Source organism: Thermobia domestica, chromosome 14 (genome assembly GCF_964235325.1).
Source record: "Thermobia domestica chromosome 14, izTheDome1.hap1.1, whole genome shotgun sequence".
In the NCBI taxonomy this organism is placed as follows: Eukaryota; Metazoa; Arthropoda; class Insecta; order Zygentoma; family Lepismatidae; genus Thermobia; species Thermobia domestica.
The window spans coordinates 59,030,024-59,047,950 of record NC_137467.1 but is presented as its reverse complement, the minus strand read 5'-3'; the positions used below and the strand labels follow the sequence as shown (position 1 = coordinate 59,047,950).

The window sequence follows — 17,927 nt, the reverse complement described above, 5'->3', positions numbered from 1 at the left end:
TGGTGAAAGAAACGTTAGAGTCCATCCACTCCAACAAATACACAATATCAAGATCATAACATAAAGATAACGAATACTGGATTTTTACACCGTATGATGAACTTATTGAAGAAGTTTCTCTTTTTGTTGTCTTCATAATCTGACGACAATCTCAATGGAAAGAATGAAGTAAAAATGTCCCTCGGCAGCTCTATTCAATGGTTCTTTTTCTTCCATTTCTCCCTCAGTCATTCAATCCCTTCTCCTAAATCTGTGTTAATTCTACTATTGTTTGTATTCTGCCGTTATACCGGCAAAGTATACGCATTTATAATACTATTCTTCTATAATATTTCATGTAAGCATGATGTATTAGAATTGGACTTCATAAAAGTTCATAAATTTTATCTTCATTTAATATATATGTGTTAGTGATGGGGACGAAACTGGTTTTTCGAATTTCGGTTTTTAGAAAAACCGAAACCGGTTTTTGAAAACTTTAAATAAAAAAGGTTTTTTCAAAATCTATTCGGTTATCTGCCACAGGTTTTAAAATCAAAAACCGGTAAGGTGTTCTATCAAACCGGTTCCGGTTTCTATCAAACTGGTTTCAGTGTTAAGACCGGTTCGAATTTCTATCATGAACTTTTTGCTTCTTCATTTACTAGTTTGGAATTAAGTACTAGAAGAACACGAACAGATACTTCCTTCGGGAAAAATCACACTCCTTGGTGTCAATAAAAACTCAAAACTCCTTTTAAAAAAACGGAAAACTGGTTTCGTTGGAAAATCGAACTGTTTTCTGAAGAAACCGAAAAAAGCAAAGCGGTTTTTGGTTAGGCATAAATAAACAGTGGATATCAAATATTTTACTCCATAGCAAATGCAACTAAAAAAAAAAAAAAATATTCATGAATAATAACATATTTACAATATTAAGCAGAAACGTGTCCACATTGAAAATAAAATATGGTAATGCGGGGTTCCGTTAAAAGTAGGCTTCAATATACACGGTTTTGTATCTCATTGTACTTCTCCGAGTGGGAACTACCTACGTAGAATTGCCATATTTTTCAGACAAAAAAATGAAGTTTTTTTGTGGCATGAGATATTCATATATTGTTTCACACAGTAAAAGCACGTAAAATTTACACGGAAAACGTAAAATCTAGCAACTCTAAGGGGAACCGAACCAAAGAATAGACAGTGGAAAATCTAGAAGGTAAAAACTGGGGAGGCAACCAGAAAAGCCAGACTATAATAGGTATATGATGAGTTTACTATAAACTTTGACAAATATATAAATAATAGCTTATTTTTTCACTCAAAAAAAACTAGGGGCCTAGGTCCCCGACCCCGGGCTAGATCCACAACTGAGAATAGAATCACTAACTACAGTATGCATTTGACAACTACACAAGATCCTCATTTTTAGATGTGAATAATTTTTCTTCATCCACACCGAAAACAAACAAAATAATGTTAGGAGGATATTTTCAGTTCAAACATGAAACCGTTAGTAGTTAACATTGATACGGATGCCAAACTGATTATTATTTTACTGGTCTACACCAAAAATTATAAGCTTCGAGCATGGGAAATCTAACTAGCATGCAAGTAACGGTTCCATAACATCTATGAAAAGAATTTCTCTTTCTTTCTTCTTTTCAAGATGCAGGTCTACTGAACTCAATGCTATCAATCTTCCGTACTTCTCATGGCATCGTGCTCAGAAACACAACCAACACACACACACCAGTTCTGATCATTCGTTTTTTTCAGTTGGAGTCAGCATGCAAAATAAATACATCCGTTTAGAAGCCCACCCATCCACCTCTTCCGAATTTCACCAAAATAGTCTCAAACGTTTGTGCATCATTTTTGCACGTTTGTGTGCACAAAGCAATTTTAAGGTATTCAAAAAAATAATTTGGTGGAGTCTGCCTAAATGGCAGCCCCCCACCATCGACAATTAGATCCAAAATGGTCTCAATCATTAGTGCATCGTTTTGCATGTAAAATTTTCGTTTGTGCACAACCGAAATAGTATGTTTTTTATAAATGTATGTTGAGTTAGGAAACTTTGGGGGGGGGGGAATCCGGACCTGATGGTCCCCGTCGTAGGTGTGCCCCTAAGTAGGCCCTATGTACCTCCTTTTATTACCTACGTGTTGCAAGGAGGCAGGAACATAAAAGCTCAACTCAAACAACTAGTCCAGCAAATACTGGAACACGATAGATTGTGAGAACTAGTAAACTACATATTAATCTCATTATCATTGTAACTAGTTAGAGTCTACTTTAAAATGTAAAAGTTAAAAAAAAAAAAAAAAAAACTGTCAGCAAAATCAGAGCATACGTGAATAAATCTTCATATATAATTGACTACTGTAACATATATCGCTAAACACACTATGTATGAATATTACACGATAAGTTACCAATGAATTAGCATATTCGTGATGTAATTTCTTTTTTAACCTTGTGAACTGGTTAACTATTTTTTTTTCTTTCCAGAGTATTCTACTTTTTCTATTGACAAGTACAAAACTGTGAATCTAAAGGTAATATCACGTGGTCACGACTTTCCAGGAAGCGCTTACGAAAAAACAGAAATAATAATAATAAATCGTCACACCATAAGGAAGGAAGTAATAACGCATGCTAGTCCCATCGTAAAATACAACGCCATGACATGTAATATGCAATTACATCTATTTAAAATACTGTTGAATCATAATTATGATGCTCTGTTTGTCAAAAGATTTACGAAATACTTTCTCTCGTTCCTTTCCCCCCCCCCCCCTTACTGTGTATTTTACATAACTTTAAAAAATACATTATAAGTTGGTGAAGAGTACACGTGTGGTATATTTTTGTGATTATGGTCATGGGAAGAAATGCTTGGGAACAAATACATGTTAGCATAAAAAATTGATGGTGTTGGGCACAGTACTTAGAAAAGAACACTAAAAACAAAAATATTACCACATCTTCATGTTAATAGGTTAGAAATTGTATTTGCAGTTCGGAGGATATGACGAAAGTTGTTTTTCTAACAATAATTACTTTTCTTTTCTCGTTACAATTAGATTAGCTTGTGGCTAAATGGTGTTTGTTAGTTTCTCAGTTTTAGTATGGAGATATTGGGTTTGATTCTTGATGGAAGTTTGGATTCCATGTTAAACTGCAGTGTAGATCCATGTCTCGTGTACCCGAGATTCTGATAGTGAAGGTTGTGACGTAAATTTGCACCTTGTAGGAGACACGTGAATATACAATTTATACTGACAATAAGGGTTATTTATTTATTTATTTATTTATCAACACAACAGGCATACGCACAATTAGAGCGTTGAAATATTATAGTTTTACAACAGTGTTTTTCACTGCTTTATAGGATATTGTACATAAATCAGCAGGGTTGGTTGGTTTAAAACAGCTGGTTTTTTTTCAAAAAAACCAACTGGTTTAAACCAAAAAACGAAAATGTTCGTAAAAGTGTAAGTGTTTGTAAAATCTTGATGAACACACATTTGTGGGTTATCACGTTTCACTCCCGTATATTATTCGTATTATATTCAGACCTAAATTCCCCATTTATTACTCAAAAAGATTATACTACAAAAGCAACTTTTTTATGTAAGTTAATAAATGTTTGTTTTGTGATTATTTTTTTTTGTAGTTATTATTGTTATGTAATTGCAATCAAAGAAACATTCTAAATATTGTTTTGTTTCAATGTTTACTATTGATAAAATACATCGAAATGCCGTACTTTGTGTGTGTGTGGGGGGAGGGTCATACAGACCCCACGAGAGGCATTTAGTGAAATGAGAAGTATCTTCGGTATCTATTTATGTATAAATGAGTCTGAGCCAAAGTGGACCCAAATAATTCGTATCTTTGTGATATGCAAATTAAGTCGTTGTATTTCTTTAATTTGGACCAATATAAGTCGTTGTTAACTAACTTGAATTAAATTAGTTCTTCTGTACTCCGTAGTACTTTGAAATTGTCCATATGTAATTCAGTATAATGGTTTCACTTGTGCAACTGTTTATCTCTTTGTCCTTCTGAAATGACTCTTGAGAGCTATATTAAGAAGCATGTAAAGATCAGTACAACGTATTTTTTATCAGGATTCCTTCATGAGTGAGTCGGCAGACGTATCGCATTTGTGGCCAATTAGTCCTGGTTCCGAGTTCAAATGGAGGACAATTTCTCTCGGATGTAGCTCGAGAAGCAGTTTTTATTCCGCTTTAAGCTTATGTCACCCCTTCCAGCATAACCCATCTGTTGCATAATAACATCAAGGCGAAACAAACTTATTTCTGTCCATATATGATATGAATATATAGAGCAAATTATTTAAACCAAATAAACCTGGTTTAAACCAAAAAACCTGGTTTAAACAAAAAAAAAGGTTTTTTGTTTGTTTCAATAAAAACCATGTTTTTTTTTGCCAACCCTGTATATCAGTTTCATCATATTTATGACATAATTTGTTATAGAAAGAACATGTTCTCCATATAAGTGACTTCAGCATTATGTTGATCCTATCTTTTTGCAATAAAAGAGACCTGTTCATTAGTTCTAGTTTTAACAAGGAAGTATAATGGAGATATAAAGTTTGAACAATCGAATTCACTTTGAACTATTTTTTTGGAGGAATACCAGATCGGCAATATTACGCCTTTGCTCTAATGAGTAAATACTGAAATTGTCTATCAGGGTACTATGACTTTCAAGTGAGGGATAAATTCCAGTTACCTTGTGTATAACATACCTAAGAAATTTTGATTGAACTCATTCAATTTCTTGGCGATATGTTTGTTGTGAGGGCTTCCCGATCATGACAGCATATTCCAACTTGCTGCGTACATATGAATAATACATTTTCAAGAGTATTTTAGTATTTCTTAAGTCCTTACTACTTTTAATCATGAGTAACATTTTCGATGTGTTAAATGAACGTTAAATTAGGGTAAAATTTAACACATAGACTGTATTAGGTCTGCTTATAGACGTATTAACAAGCTTGTAACAAGGCGCGGATCCAAGGGGGCTATAGGGGCTATAGCCCTCCTTGATGCTCAGGAGATAAAATGGGCTTCAATCCTGCTTTACACTGGATAAAGCAGCAAACTATGGTTTATCCCCTCCCTTGATCACATCCTGGATCCGCCACTGCTTATAACCATACTGAAGAGTACTTTTGTTTCTGCTGCATGAAAATAGATTTGGAACTGGCTATGATAGACGAGGAATACTTCAGTCGAATGTGAAAATACATTAGTTTCCAAAAAAATAACTGGGTACCTTCTACGGAACAGAAATGGGCCTATCCTAGTCCGTCATGTACTTTGTACGTTACAACATAGACTCAAGAAGCAGATATCTAATTTCGGACGAGGGGATAAATGCCAACAACTTCGAAGAGAATAGCTAACAAATCATAAAAAACGGTTCGCAAAAAGGATTATAAAATTGAATTAGTGGTGTGTAGAATATTGAATTCGAGTTGTTTTATGAGGAAAGGGCACATCGTTTTGCTAAATATATTTGAGCTTTCGTTTCTAGTCCTGGTAAATACCGGTAATTAGGCACCAAGTATTACTTTGTTATTTTATTACAAATGCAATTAGACGAACTACAAGAGATTTTATTTCTAATATCAGTGCATAAAGGTTTCATTGAGAAGTAATAGTTCACTATGTTTGATGCTAAGTAGTAAATAACGTTAAATTCAATACATATAAAAGTAGAGCAAGAAAGTACTTTCCTATTACCAGTATTTTGGAGTAGCTAGCATGCCATTGCATATTCTAGACCCACCGCTTCTACATACAATCAACCGCTACAGCTTTACTGGATCACTACCGAACTCTAGTAGAGTTATAATACAAGTAGCAATGCCACGTGAAGGAATTTGGTTTGTACCATGTGATCTTTTCTCAATTAATGTTAAAACCGGAAGTGATACTAGATTTTTGCCATTTCCGGTTTTAGTAAAAGATTAGAGTGGAGATGAAATATATTCTTAGAACGCTTAATTGATTGCCGAAAACAGCTTTTTGCTATCTGTTGCCGTGGAGATTAAATATATTCTTAGAACGAGTAATTGATTGCGAAAACCGCTTTTTGCTATCTGTTGCCATGGAGATGAAATATATTCTTAGAACCCTTAATTGATTGCCGAAAACCGCTTTTTGCTATCTGTTGCCGTGGAAATGAAATATATTCTTCGGACGCTTAATTGATTGCCGAAAACAGCTTCTTGCTATATGTTGCCGTAGAGATGAAATATATTCTTCGGACGCTTAATTGATTGCCGAAAGCCGCTTTTTGCTATCTGCTACCGCTTCTACTCTACCGTACTAAAACGGGAGTGGTTGATTTCTGCCAATTTCGGTTTGAACAAAGGGTTAAGAAAGAAGATAGTACATAAGCTTTATAACATTTAATCGGTTACAGGAAACAGCTTCTCTCTATGTACTACAGTTTTGCTCCATAGTGATCGACGTAAAAACCGGAAATGGCTTATTTCTACCACTTCCGGCTTGAGTATCTCTTTCAGCAATGAACTCGATTTTTAACTTTTGACCCCATACATCATGGCCAAAATTAATGCTGATTCATCAAGTTCTTTTGTTGTTGTTGTTTCCCGGACGGACGGATACGCTGACAGAGTAAGTATATAAATAAGTTTTGGTACAACAAACTCCCTAACAAAATCAAAACAAACATGTACTCACCTATTGTTGTCGTTGTCTGCGGTGTCCAAATTGGTGACAGGACCCGTCGTTACGTCCACACCCATTGATCCGATGTCGAGACTAGCATAATGATGCCTGCCACGAGCTGAGGGCTTTCTTGCCAAATTGCATACTGCGTCCAGCTCTTGATACAACTCCTCATAGATTTCTTCCGTATTGGAGTTAATTGCATCGTCTAGGCGAGCCGGATCCAAGTGGTAGTTCGGGTTTTCGTAACTTAGTAACCCGTTCTCTGAAAGGAAAAGACAAAAGTGCCAATCGTTAGTTAGTGTTATATTTTATTGCACTTTTAAATCTGCAAGTAATCAATATACATTCAAATTAAAAACAAAATACTTTATTGGAAGTTACCCTGGAAGCTAGGTGGTTAGTGATATGCCTTTGAAGCAGGAGATCTAGGTTTGATTCCCGGTGAAGATTAATGCTGTTCTAACCACGCATGCTAATTAGGTTCACGAAAATATTTCAAAAATATTAATAATGTGTTGTTTTTATTAAATGACTAATAAATCCATCCCTACTTCAAGGAATCGTTGTCAAGTTAATAAAGACAGAAACGTCCATCTGAAGCGTCATTTCAGATCTGCTTGGGGGGATGGGGGTAGATTCTCCTCCTACATAAAAGTTCCACGTTTTTCGTTAGTACATTAGTATACAATTGATTAAAAATACTGTATGTGTTTCTCAAACTCCCCTGATCTCCATGATAACAGAGAGTTTATTACAAAAAATATACTATGACAATTCTCTCCAGAAATATTATTTTAAATTGGGTATTCTATACTACCCCAGACAGACAGGTACGCACGAAATTACTTTGTAGGGGTCCAAAGCTTTTGTGAGAAAGTCCATAATCAATATGAGAATAAATTATACTAAAATTCGTAAAATTACCCCTAAATTCGGCTAAATTTACAGAAAAGTTGGGTTTTCTAATAGGGTCTATGGACCCCCAGGATCCACCCCTACGTACATTCCTGACCCCAGAATAAAATCAGAACTCTCTCTATTTGCAACGAAATAAACTCTAAAAAATCCTTTATTCCTTGAACATATTTTTACCTAAAGGAATAAGTGAAATTTTCAGGGGGAGAGTTGCCCATCCCCTAAAAGCTGGGGCGCAATCCGCCAAATATATTCTTTTGCCTCTCTTAAGGTAGCAGAGGAGCCCTTCTCCCTTCGAAGAAGGTAATGAATTCCTACACTGATTTGCATGTCAAATATATAGGAAGCCTCTTCACTTTTAGCCTCTGCACCGCCTTAAAAAAAAAAAAAAAAAAAAGTCTAGACCTATAACCGCTTAGACATATATCAGCTTCCCGACAGTTCTGTTCTTCCATTGTTTGCTATGAATATTAATTATTTTCAAACGTTATTCATGATAGGTTCTCCTTGCCAGTTAACATTGTCAAAATTATCATTGAAGTTCGACTGTGTCATTTGCAATTATGACAGGCCCAAAAACATAATGGGCGCAATCTGCGCCCTAAAACTATCTGCGGGCATTTCTACGCTGAAGGTGGTCACAATGGTGTTCAGGTCAGGAAAAAGCTTGTATAACAATACACATTTTCTCCATTTATCAATACAAAACTTAGTACATTCATTTCCTAACCCCTATAGTATTTATCGAGATACATTTGGATTGTGTGCTTTTATCCAGGGCCACTCCAGAAGGGTCCAAAGTTGATGGTAGAGATTTCTGGAGAGACTCTTCCCGACATTCTCCCAATTTTCGCTGTTCAAGTACGTTATGAGCTCCAATACATGACACCTTCGGAAAGCTTGTTTCATGCTGAAGAGAATGAACTACAAACCATGACTTTCCAATGAACAGCGTTGATGCAATAGCTATTTCACTGCGAGTCTACGATTTTCTTTATACTAACAGGGTTAATGGGTCCCAGGGACTTACTCTCTTGTCCATAGCACCAATTTTTATTTATTTATTTATTTATTTTTTGTGCATGAACATATCTTTTGTTATGTTTAACGAATGGACTAGGTTTGATTCGGATGACACGTTCATGTCTGTTCCTTGTCAGACGAGACGAGTACCCAGCAACACAATAATAATGTGCATGTCTAGCAACATTGCCAGCTCATTACAGAAAGCTGACACATGAAAAACATTTTAATAATGGATTTACTTTGCATAACACTTCTTTTTTTCTTTTATCTCTTAATTAGCTTTAGGAAATGAGTACAATGTATTGCATAAAATGATTAAGGCTTACTTGAACATAACCATAATTAACGAATTCTTCACGAGACCTTTTTTTTTTTTTTTTTTTTTTTAAGTGAAAATGAAATTGTGAGAAAAGATTTAGAAAGAGAAAAAAGTACACAAGAACCACTTCTTAAGGAGACGAGAAAGGTACCACAGAATAAATACAACAAACTGTTTAAACGAGTCTACGAAATAGCTTGTGAAATTTCTCAACAGCGTCACAGTCATTAGAGATAATGAAAAGAACATTGTCCATCGTCATATTCACACAGACAGACGCTTTGTTTTACCACGTGAACGAGGAAGGAATTATGGAACTGTATGAATCAAGGCTTTATTTTATATATAATACGTTAGAGCACTAGCGCAAATCCTGGGGGAATGAGGGGGACACGTACCCTCCAATCTTGGAACTGAGGGGAACTGTACCCCCCAATAATCCGATTTGAAATGTGTTTTTGGGGAGAAATTTGATGATTTTTGTTCCATTGCCACAAAGGAACGTGAGATGAAATTGATGTCCCCCAGAATAAGCCTCAAATCTGTCCTCCTCCCAACGGTTGAAGACAACTCTGCTCCTCTGATCCTCCACAACATTGTTTTTCAACTTCATAAATATTTTAGACATAAAAAAAAAAAAAAAAAAAATGGGAACGGTCTTACCCATCTCACTAATGTTGAAGACATTTGCGCCGCTGCGTTCGAGTTACTTTTCGCGGTAGCAAAGTATGCTGAAAATAAATGGGTCTAGACATATTGTAAAGCGGATTAACCCGAAAATAAACCTTATCTTTAAAACAATTCAAATCCAACTGTGAAAAGTTAAGGAGTGGATTAACAGAACGCAGGAGTAGATATGACTAATACGAACTAACGTAAGAGCATTCATTTAACACGAGCCGTAAATGATTTTATCGTATTCAGATTTATGAATTTTCTTCTTCTTAAAAAAAAAAAAAAACGCAGTGTCACGTGTACACATGGAGAAATTTGGTTCATATGGTGTATTTTTTTCTCAATTAATATTGAAACTGAAAGTTGTAGTAGATTTCTACCACTTCCGGTTTTATAAGAGAGATATTAGAGTGAAGCTGGAACATATCTTGAGACGCTTAATTGATTGCATGAAATGAAATCTTTCAGTTTTACGTCCCGCGCTTATGCCAGCTAGGCTAAAGCAGACTTAATGATGAGAAATGAGTGGAATTGTGGAATGAAGAAAGTGGAAGGAAACGGGAGACCACAGAGAAAACCCACGCACACGGTGTTTTGTCCACCTCAAAGTTCACTTAGTACGAGCTGGGATTAAACCAGGGACTCCGGGCACCGAAGATAAGCCTTCTACCATGGAGCCACCACGGCCCTTGATAACTGTATAATGTGTTTACTCAATGTTAAAATATAGATCAATGTCTCATATCTGATTAATTTTAACTTTATTGATACTATAAGATTCCGCCAAATAAAAAGGTCCAATTGCAAACATCCGGACAACGTGTTGAGGGAGATGTTAGTCCTGTTTTCTGTTTATATCAACATATGTGTAGGCCATAATAAATGTTACATTTTTTTTTTGCCTACGGACATAGTGTAGCACATTAGCAGAGGTTGGTTACGCATCAATGTTCCTTTCTCTCCCCCATGTAACACGTGCGCTGTGTGACACACCAATGGAAGTGCCAGTGACCAACGTTACCAAGGGAGACCAGCGGAGTATGATATGTAAGGTGTCCATCCAGCAGAGGCACACAGGAGAAAGCAGGATGTGTATGGCGCGAAGTGTATTTCAGACAAAACAGCGCGAAAGTGGTGTCGGTGTTTTCGTGGTGGCACGGAGACACTGACTGATGATGAGTGGCCCGGGCAGGTGACAAATCGTATTCCTGATGGGACAGTTCTATTATTGACAGTTTCATTCAAACTGATAGACGGGTCTCCTTGGATGCCATTACTGCCAAGTACAGGCACTCCATTGCAGTGTGCATGACATTGTACGCAAAAGACTTGGTTACCGGAAGGTTTGTGTTCAATGGGTCCCCAAGTGTTTGTCTGAGGAACAGCGATACAACAGAATGGGAATATCACTGAACCAATTGACGCGATATCAGAACGAGGGTGACGATTTCCTTGGAAAGATCACTGCCGGAGATGAATCCATATGCCCAATTTTTCAACTGGAATCCAAACGTGAGAGTATGCAGAGGAAGCATGCAGGGTCGCCTAAACCAAAGAAAATTCGTTCCACAACATCAGCTGCTAAGGTCACGGTGATTGTGTTCTTCGACGAACAGGAGTCTCTGCTAGTGGAGTTCCACCCCAAAGGAGAAAAATAAACGCCAACAAATACTGCAACATTCTCCGTCGGCTGCGGCTAACAATCAAGAATAAATGCGGGGGTAACCTCACAAAGGGCATCATTTTATTGCACGACAATGCCCGGCTTCATGTTGCCAAACAAACACAGAACCTTTTGGCGTCGTGGAAGTGGGAAGTGCTAGACCACCTTGCGTATAATTCGGAGTTGAGTCCCTGTAATTTCCATGTTTTTGGGCCAATCAGGAAACACCTCCGGGGGCACCACTATGGATCGGATGAAGAAGTGCAGCAAGCTGTGACCATATTCCATATTCAGTCCAATTAGTTCTTCCAGGGCATTCATAATTCCGTGTCAAGGTGGGATAAGTGCCTCAAGAGCAATTGTCATTATATATAGCTCTAGCCAGTAATAAAGTCTGTACATGGAAATGGATCTTTTCATTTGACTGCACCTTATAATTATGTCTAATCAGTGGCAAACATGATTTTGTATAAGTTATTTGGGGTCTAGTATAAGATCTAGCTTTTACAAGAAATCCGAACTACTGTCCGTTGTGAATACGAGGTAGGTTTTATATATCTACTTCCAAGGGTCTGGAAATGTCAATGGAACTAAGGACCCTACACATTACATGTAAGTGCTTTACAACAGAGTTATTACACTACACTATACTACATATAATCGAACTCTTGATATGAGCATCGAAGATAAATAAATGTCTTATCAGAGAGTTATCGCGCTCTTTTGCTGTTCCAGCTTCCCGAGTACGAGAAGGAAAAAGGAATACAGATCAAACAAGCTCCTTAGCTCTTCCAGTTCAGATTAAGATTAGAAATTAGATTTTTAGGGCTTTCAGCAGATAAGGCCACACTGGAAAAAAATTCTGTAGTTTAAATTACCAAATATCAATGTAATCATTTACCCTACATTTTGTAAGCTGATATACATTTCCTTAGATTAAAGTACAACATTTGCTGTTTTAACAAATCTACAATAAATTTATAAGAAAATATGATATTTTTATTGACAAAAATGTAATTCTACACCACTTTATATATTAGTAATTTTACTTTATAGGTGCAAGTTGATTTACATAGACGTTTGGCAAACAGATTGTCACCGTTTTTAGTAAATTTACCAATGACAATTTTTACAATGAATTTAAGCCAGTCACATATAAAGGTTGACGTTACTCGTCGATCACACTGTCAAAAGAAGGAAGGGTAATTATGTTAGATACTATCCCGCCACTGTCCCGGTACGAATGTGGAAAAACAAGAAAAACCTCACTCAGGATGATTGGCCTGAAAAAGCTGTTATACCATCTTGACAGTGCGTCCCAACCAGGAATCGAACCCGGAATTGCTCACACCCAAGATGGAAGCGTTAGGGACTACATTATGTGAAGCCAACCAGCTTACCGAGTACGAGAAGGAAAAAGGAATATAGACTACAAACATTATTCGAAAGCACTTTCAGAAACAAATACATATCCTACTTCCTCTTTTAGATTTCACATCTAGATTACACGATCTGAAACACATTTTCCCTTCAGAAAATTTTGTATGATTACATTTTCATATTAGATAACGCGACGCACATAAGAACACTTACACAAACTAACTATATATATCAGTGTTATTTTAAGCGATATCGATTTGCTATGCAAAATCATACAAATGCAATGTAAACGAAAAATTGTAGAGCAAAATGCAATGCATGTAAGACCGTAATTTATTGCCAATACTTTTGGACCAAAATCTATACATATATCATTGTCTTTCCTTCATGACATAAAAGTTTTCTCTCGTTTTAATTATGTTTATTGTTTTATGTTGAGTTGATTTTGAGTTTAACGTCCTTTTTGCAGCAAAGCTATATGAGACGGCACCTACTGATTAACATGGAATCCGAACCACATGAACTCCCGCCGGGAATCGAACCCGGGTCTCCCACGCCAAAGGCACGTATGCTAACCGTTTAGCTACGAAAGAGTCCTTATTGTTTTATGTTCACTATAATAATAATAACAACAATAAATTTCTTTGGGCCGAAGATATTAGACCTATGCACCCAATATTAAACGAAAATGCAACTTGCCATTTACCGGGAGATGGATAATTTTTCTTAACGAGTATGATGAATGGGAGCATGTTTGAAATGGGAGCTAGCCATCGACTTAGTGTAAACGACAGTAACTTCATTCATTTATGTTGTGGGTTCCGATAAATGGCAACATTGCATTTTCATTTATCATTCGGCGAATAAAGAGTGTACAGCTCAAATGGCTCGTCCGATTAAAAAAAAAAAAAAAAAATCATTCACTTTACATTGAAAACATCATATTTGGAGACGGTTTCTCCTCTTACACTTTGCTGTAACTCTGATAATAACAGAGTTACCCTTTGTCAGAATACTTTTGAGACACCCTGTATAAAACTCGTTTTTGATTTTCGAGAGACCGGCTTCTAACGGAATACATACGGTACTCTATTTATTCACGGGAAGCGATGTTTCTACATCTTCAATAGACACAGCGCTTGACGGAAAGAGATGTTCATTTGAAAATAATTTCTCACATGCGCATAAACAATTTTCAGACTTTCAAACGCAAAATTAAAGTCCTCAAATGACATAAAAGAAAGAAAGAAAACGGAACGGAACGGTACTAAACATTATTTTACAACAAAGAACGATTAAAGTAGTGTATGTCTCCTCAGTGGGAGCTATACTAAACTTTTAAAAAGAGGATACACACAGAAAGAAAAGAAAGATAAAACACAGAACGGCCAACCCGCGAAGCATTATTCCAATAGCGATCACAGCATAAAACGGCTTTGAGATGTGTTTAAACTGAACGATGCAATGGAGCGTTGAAGCTGAGCTATATAACGGCATAATATGTGCTTATTCGCCAACCACTATCACATATACTCGACGGTAAGTGCTCAGTAAAATTTTAAAACTTTACGTAATTTTTTTCCTTCTCTCGGCAACGCGATAACCTAATCGATCGAGCATTATACGGTATCTTTATTTATACTGGTCAAATCAGTATTATTAACTCCACAAGCAGAAAATAACCCTCAAAATGATCTAATCCTATTACTTTTCTAAAGGAAAATATAAAGTCATCTGCCTTTTATGTTTAAGACGTTACTACATAAATGGAAAGTTGAATTTCGCATTGTGAAAATACGGTAGACTTACAAAATATAAGGTGACTCCGTAGACTAATAATTACAGCGGAGGACTCACGTACGCATGCTACCGGATTCGATTACTGACAGTCCACCCCAGATTTCGATGAACAGAATATAGAGGACAAGATGGGACCTGTTCTTGTGACCTTGAATCCAAGTTAAAAAAAAAAAAAAAAAACACTTATCGCCTTACCTTACCGTTTTTGCTCTATGTAAGTCAATATTGAAACCAGAAATGTTTCTAGAGATTTCTACCACTTCCTGTTGTACTTGAGGAATAAGAGTGCAAAGTACAATCTGTTCTTGCGATGCTGAATCCGTTTTAAACACACACACACGCCTGTATATATATATATATATATATATATATATATATATATATATATACCTAGGTATATATACAGGCGCGGATCCAAGGGGGCTATAGGGGCTACAGCCCTCCCTTGACGCTCAGGTATATATTGGATAAAATGGGCTTCAATCCTGCTTCACACTGCAAACTATGGTTTAGCCCCTCCCTTGACCATATCCTGGATCCGCCACTATATATATTCCTCACTATCTGTTACCATTTTAGTTCTATGGCGAGCCCGATACTGAATACAGATGAGTGAAAATGATCGGATCGAATTAGCGGAATGAAACTCGAGATTCACCGCCCATACACACACAAACACCAAAACAATGTCCATTACTAACTCGTATGGCTTAGTCATGAACCAAATGTGAACGCTCATTATTGATGTATTTGTGCTCTCGTTTTGTTGATGAATTTCTACGAGGACATTTCAAAAAGTTTCAGGTCTGACACTAAATATCACTTATGAATTAGTAATAAGCCGTTCATGGTGTATAGTGTCGTCTATGGAGGAAATTATGTTCCAATTTCAAATGTCTAGCTACACCAGTTCATTATAGGCAGTTATTTGAATCAGTAGCTGTGTGCGTGACAATGCTAGCGTCCACACGGTTGTTGTTCCCAAGGCTACAGTGCTAAATTTGGGCTGTAGGGTGGATGATAAATCTCTGAGCTCACAGACTTGCCACGCAGCTTTGGCAACAACAGCCGTGTGAACTGGAGCACTGTCACGCAGTATGCGAGCTCAACACAACGACTGATTCAAATAACGTCGCTACATATTTGAACTACTTCCTCCACAGATGCCATGAACTGTTTACCAGTAGTGCGATATTTCAATATCAGACCAGAAACTTTTGGAAATACCCTCGTATTAGGTATACTTTTATCATATATCTGACTTCTTCATAAAAGAAGTCAGAATACTTCACGTCAGACAAATACTAACCTGTGCACGTTAATACACGTGTAATTAAGACACTTTTAGACTTTCGAACTGTGATACACGTAAGTATAGGAAGTCCTACAGAATGTCTATGCCCGACCATCTGTATGTCGACGGGTATCAAAGAAAAAACGGTAGGAGATAACGATAATTTGTTTCATATGAATTTGGTCCATCTCTTCTCTAACGTAAGCCCTCTATTCAAACCAGAAGTAGTATTAAACAACCATTTTCGGTGCCAACGTTCATCACCACAGAAAAATGAAAGTTAATAAACAGCAAAAACTTTTTGGAAAATGTATTTAGCGTTCCAACAATAGGTTTTACATAGAACTTGGTCCCTCTATAAATATACCACATTGACTTCCTTCTTCCGTTCCAAGCGCTGCTATCGGCTGAAGGAATTCCACTCGCTTTCTCTCGCTTAGCAACAACTGAACCCTTATTGGCTCAACGCGTGGGTGTGTGAGGGTGTGAGCTTTAGTTCGCATTTTTGCCACGGCTCAAGACATTCTGGCAGCACAATAGTAAAACCGGTAGTGGTAGAAAAACTGGAGGCTATAGAAATGTGCTACTGCTTCCAGTTTCAATTTTAATCTTCTTTAGACTAGGAACAGTAGTAATAGGCAGTGAAAATTGTTATATATGTGGATTCAGCATCTCAAGAATACTTTCCAACTCCAACCGGGATAGCTCTATCAATTCTGGTTTCAGTATTGCGTTTCCCAGTTTTGAAGTCAACTGTACTTTCCAATACCAAACGGGACTTCTTGGAATGTATCGTCCCTTAGCCCCAATGCAATAAGTGAGCGCGAGCCCACTTGAGAGAAGTGATCGCGAGTCCAGGTGAGAAAAGTGATCGCGAACCAGGGTAAAGCGCGAGCTCAATTGAAAGAAGTGAGCGCGAGCCCAGTGCAAAATTGCCGCCTCTGCTCGGCACTCCTTGACTTTGCTGATCTCACAATAAAAAATGAAATGAAAAATGAAATTTTTGAGTTTTACGTCCCACGTATCTCACAATAAGTGGTACCCTGTGCGGCAAAGATGGGCTCGTATTATGGTACCACTAACCTTAATTTTCAATCTATGCTTTCGCTCCACACTTTTAGTTAACAACTTTATAACTTTTTTGAACCTAATGAGGATATATTAGGTTCCTTATTCCGGCTGTACAGTCAGAAACAATATTAAGTATAGACTGGAAGTATAAGAAATGATAGCTCTACCTACATTTAATATTGTTTCTGACTGTACACGTTAGTGACTATGGGAATGGGACAGAATATGTGATTCGTCAGAGAACACTTTTACAAGGCATGTATTTACTGTTTTTTAAGTTTACTAAGCAACGAACATTAAAAAAAAAGATTTTATAACAACAATAAAAAATATGTTTCCGCTCAATACATAGTTAATCAAATTAAGCACTTTAGTGTGTAATTCTAAGCTCTTCTTAAGACAGTACGTATATACACATGATACCATGAAGGTAGGGGTTAGAAAAAGATATGGAGAGAGAATTTACTGGGTGTACAGTGTCGCTGGTGACACTCGGCTACATTTTACAGCCATAATGATACTGTGAGAAGGTTGCTGGGCGGTTTTATGACTCCTTAAACCGCTCTAACGCTGCAACTGTGAGCGTGAGAATCTTATAGTGAACGTTACTCTGATGGAAACACATCTAAGACCAAGCAACACTGGGTTTCGGTCATGAATTTAAATACAGGTTTAAAAACGGTACTAGTAACTTTATCTACCCTCAACATACAGTATACACACATATGGAAGGTTTCTGCTTATCTCATTCAAGATACGAGACAATATATACATTTTTTTCGACTTCAAAGTAAATATATATCTTGTCTGTCCATGGAACACACCGTAGCACCAAATGAAATTTTATTCAAGGATATGCATGATATAATGACACTAGCTACCATACAGTAACTAACAATGATTTTAAAGCTTCGCTTAATCTCTCCAAAGGTAAAAATGACATGTTATTAAAAGAGAAAAAGAATCTTTTTGAAATACAAACTACATTTATTCGTTCCTAAAAATATAATTTCCCCAAGATTTCTAGTTACACCAACGTTCAAACATAATGAATTG

General features: G+C 36.7%; 1 protein-coding gene across 6 annotated transcripts in view; it reads right to left on the bottom strand.

Moving 5' to 3' along the window:
• LOC145669686 (protein Fe65 homolog) overlaps nt 1–17,927 on the bottom strand; it is a 748,169-nt gene that overhangs the window by 183,780 nt on the left and 546,462 nt on the right. For all 6 annotated transcript variants that reach the window (XM_081737961.1, XM_081737963.1, XM_081737962.1 and 3 more), the window contains one exon: nt 6,738–6,990. In XM_081737961.1, coding sequence (XP_081594087.1) covers nt 6,738–6,990 — 253 coding nt within the window. The remainder of the gene's footprint in view (nt 1–6,737; nt 6,991–17,927) is intronic.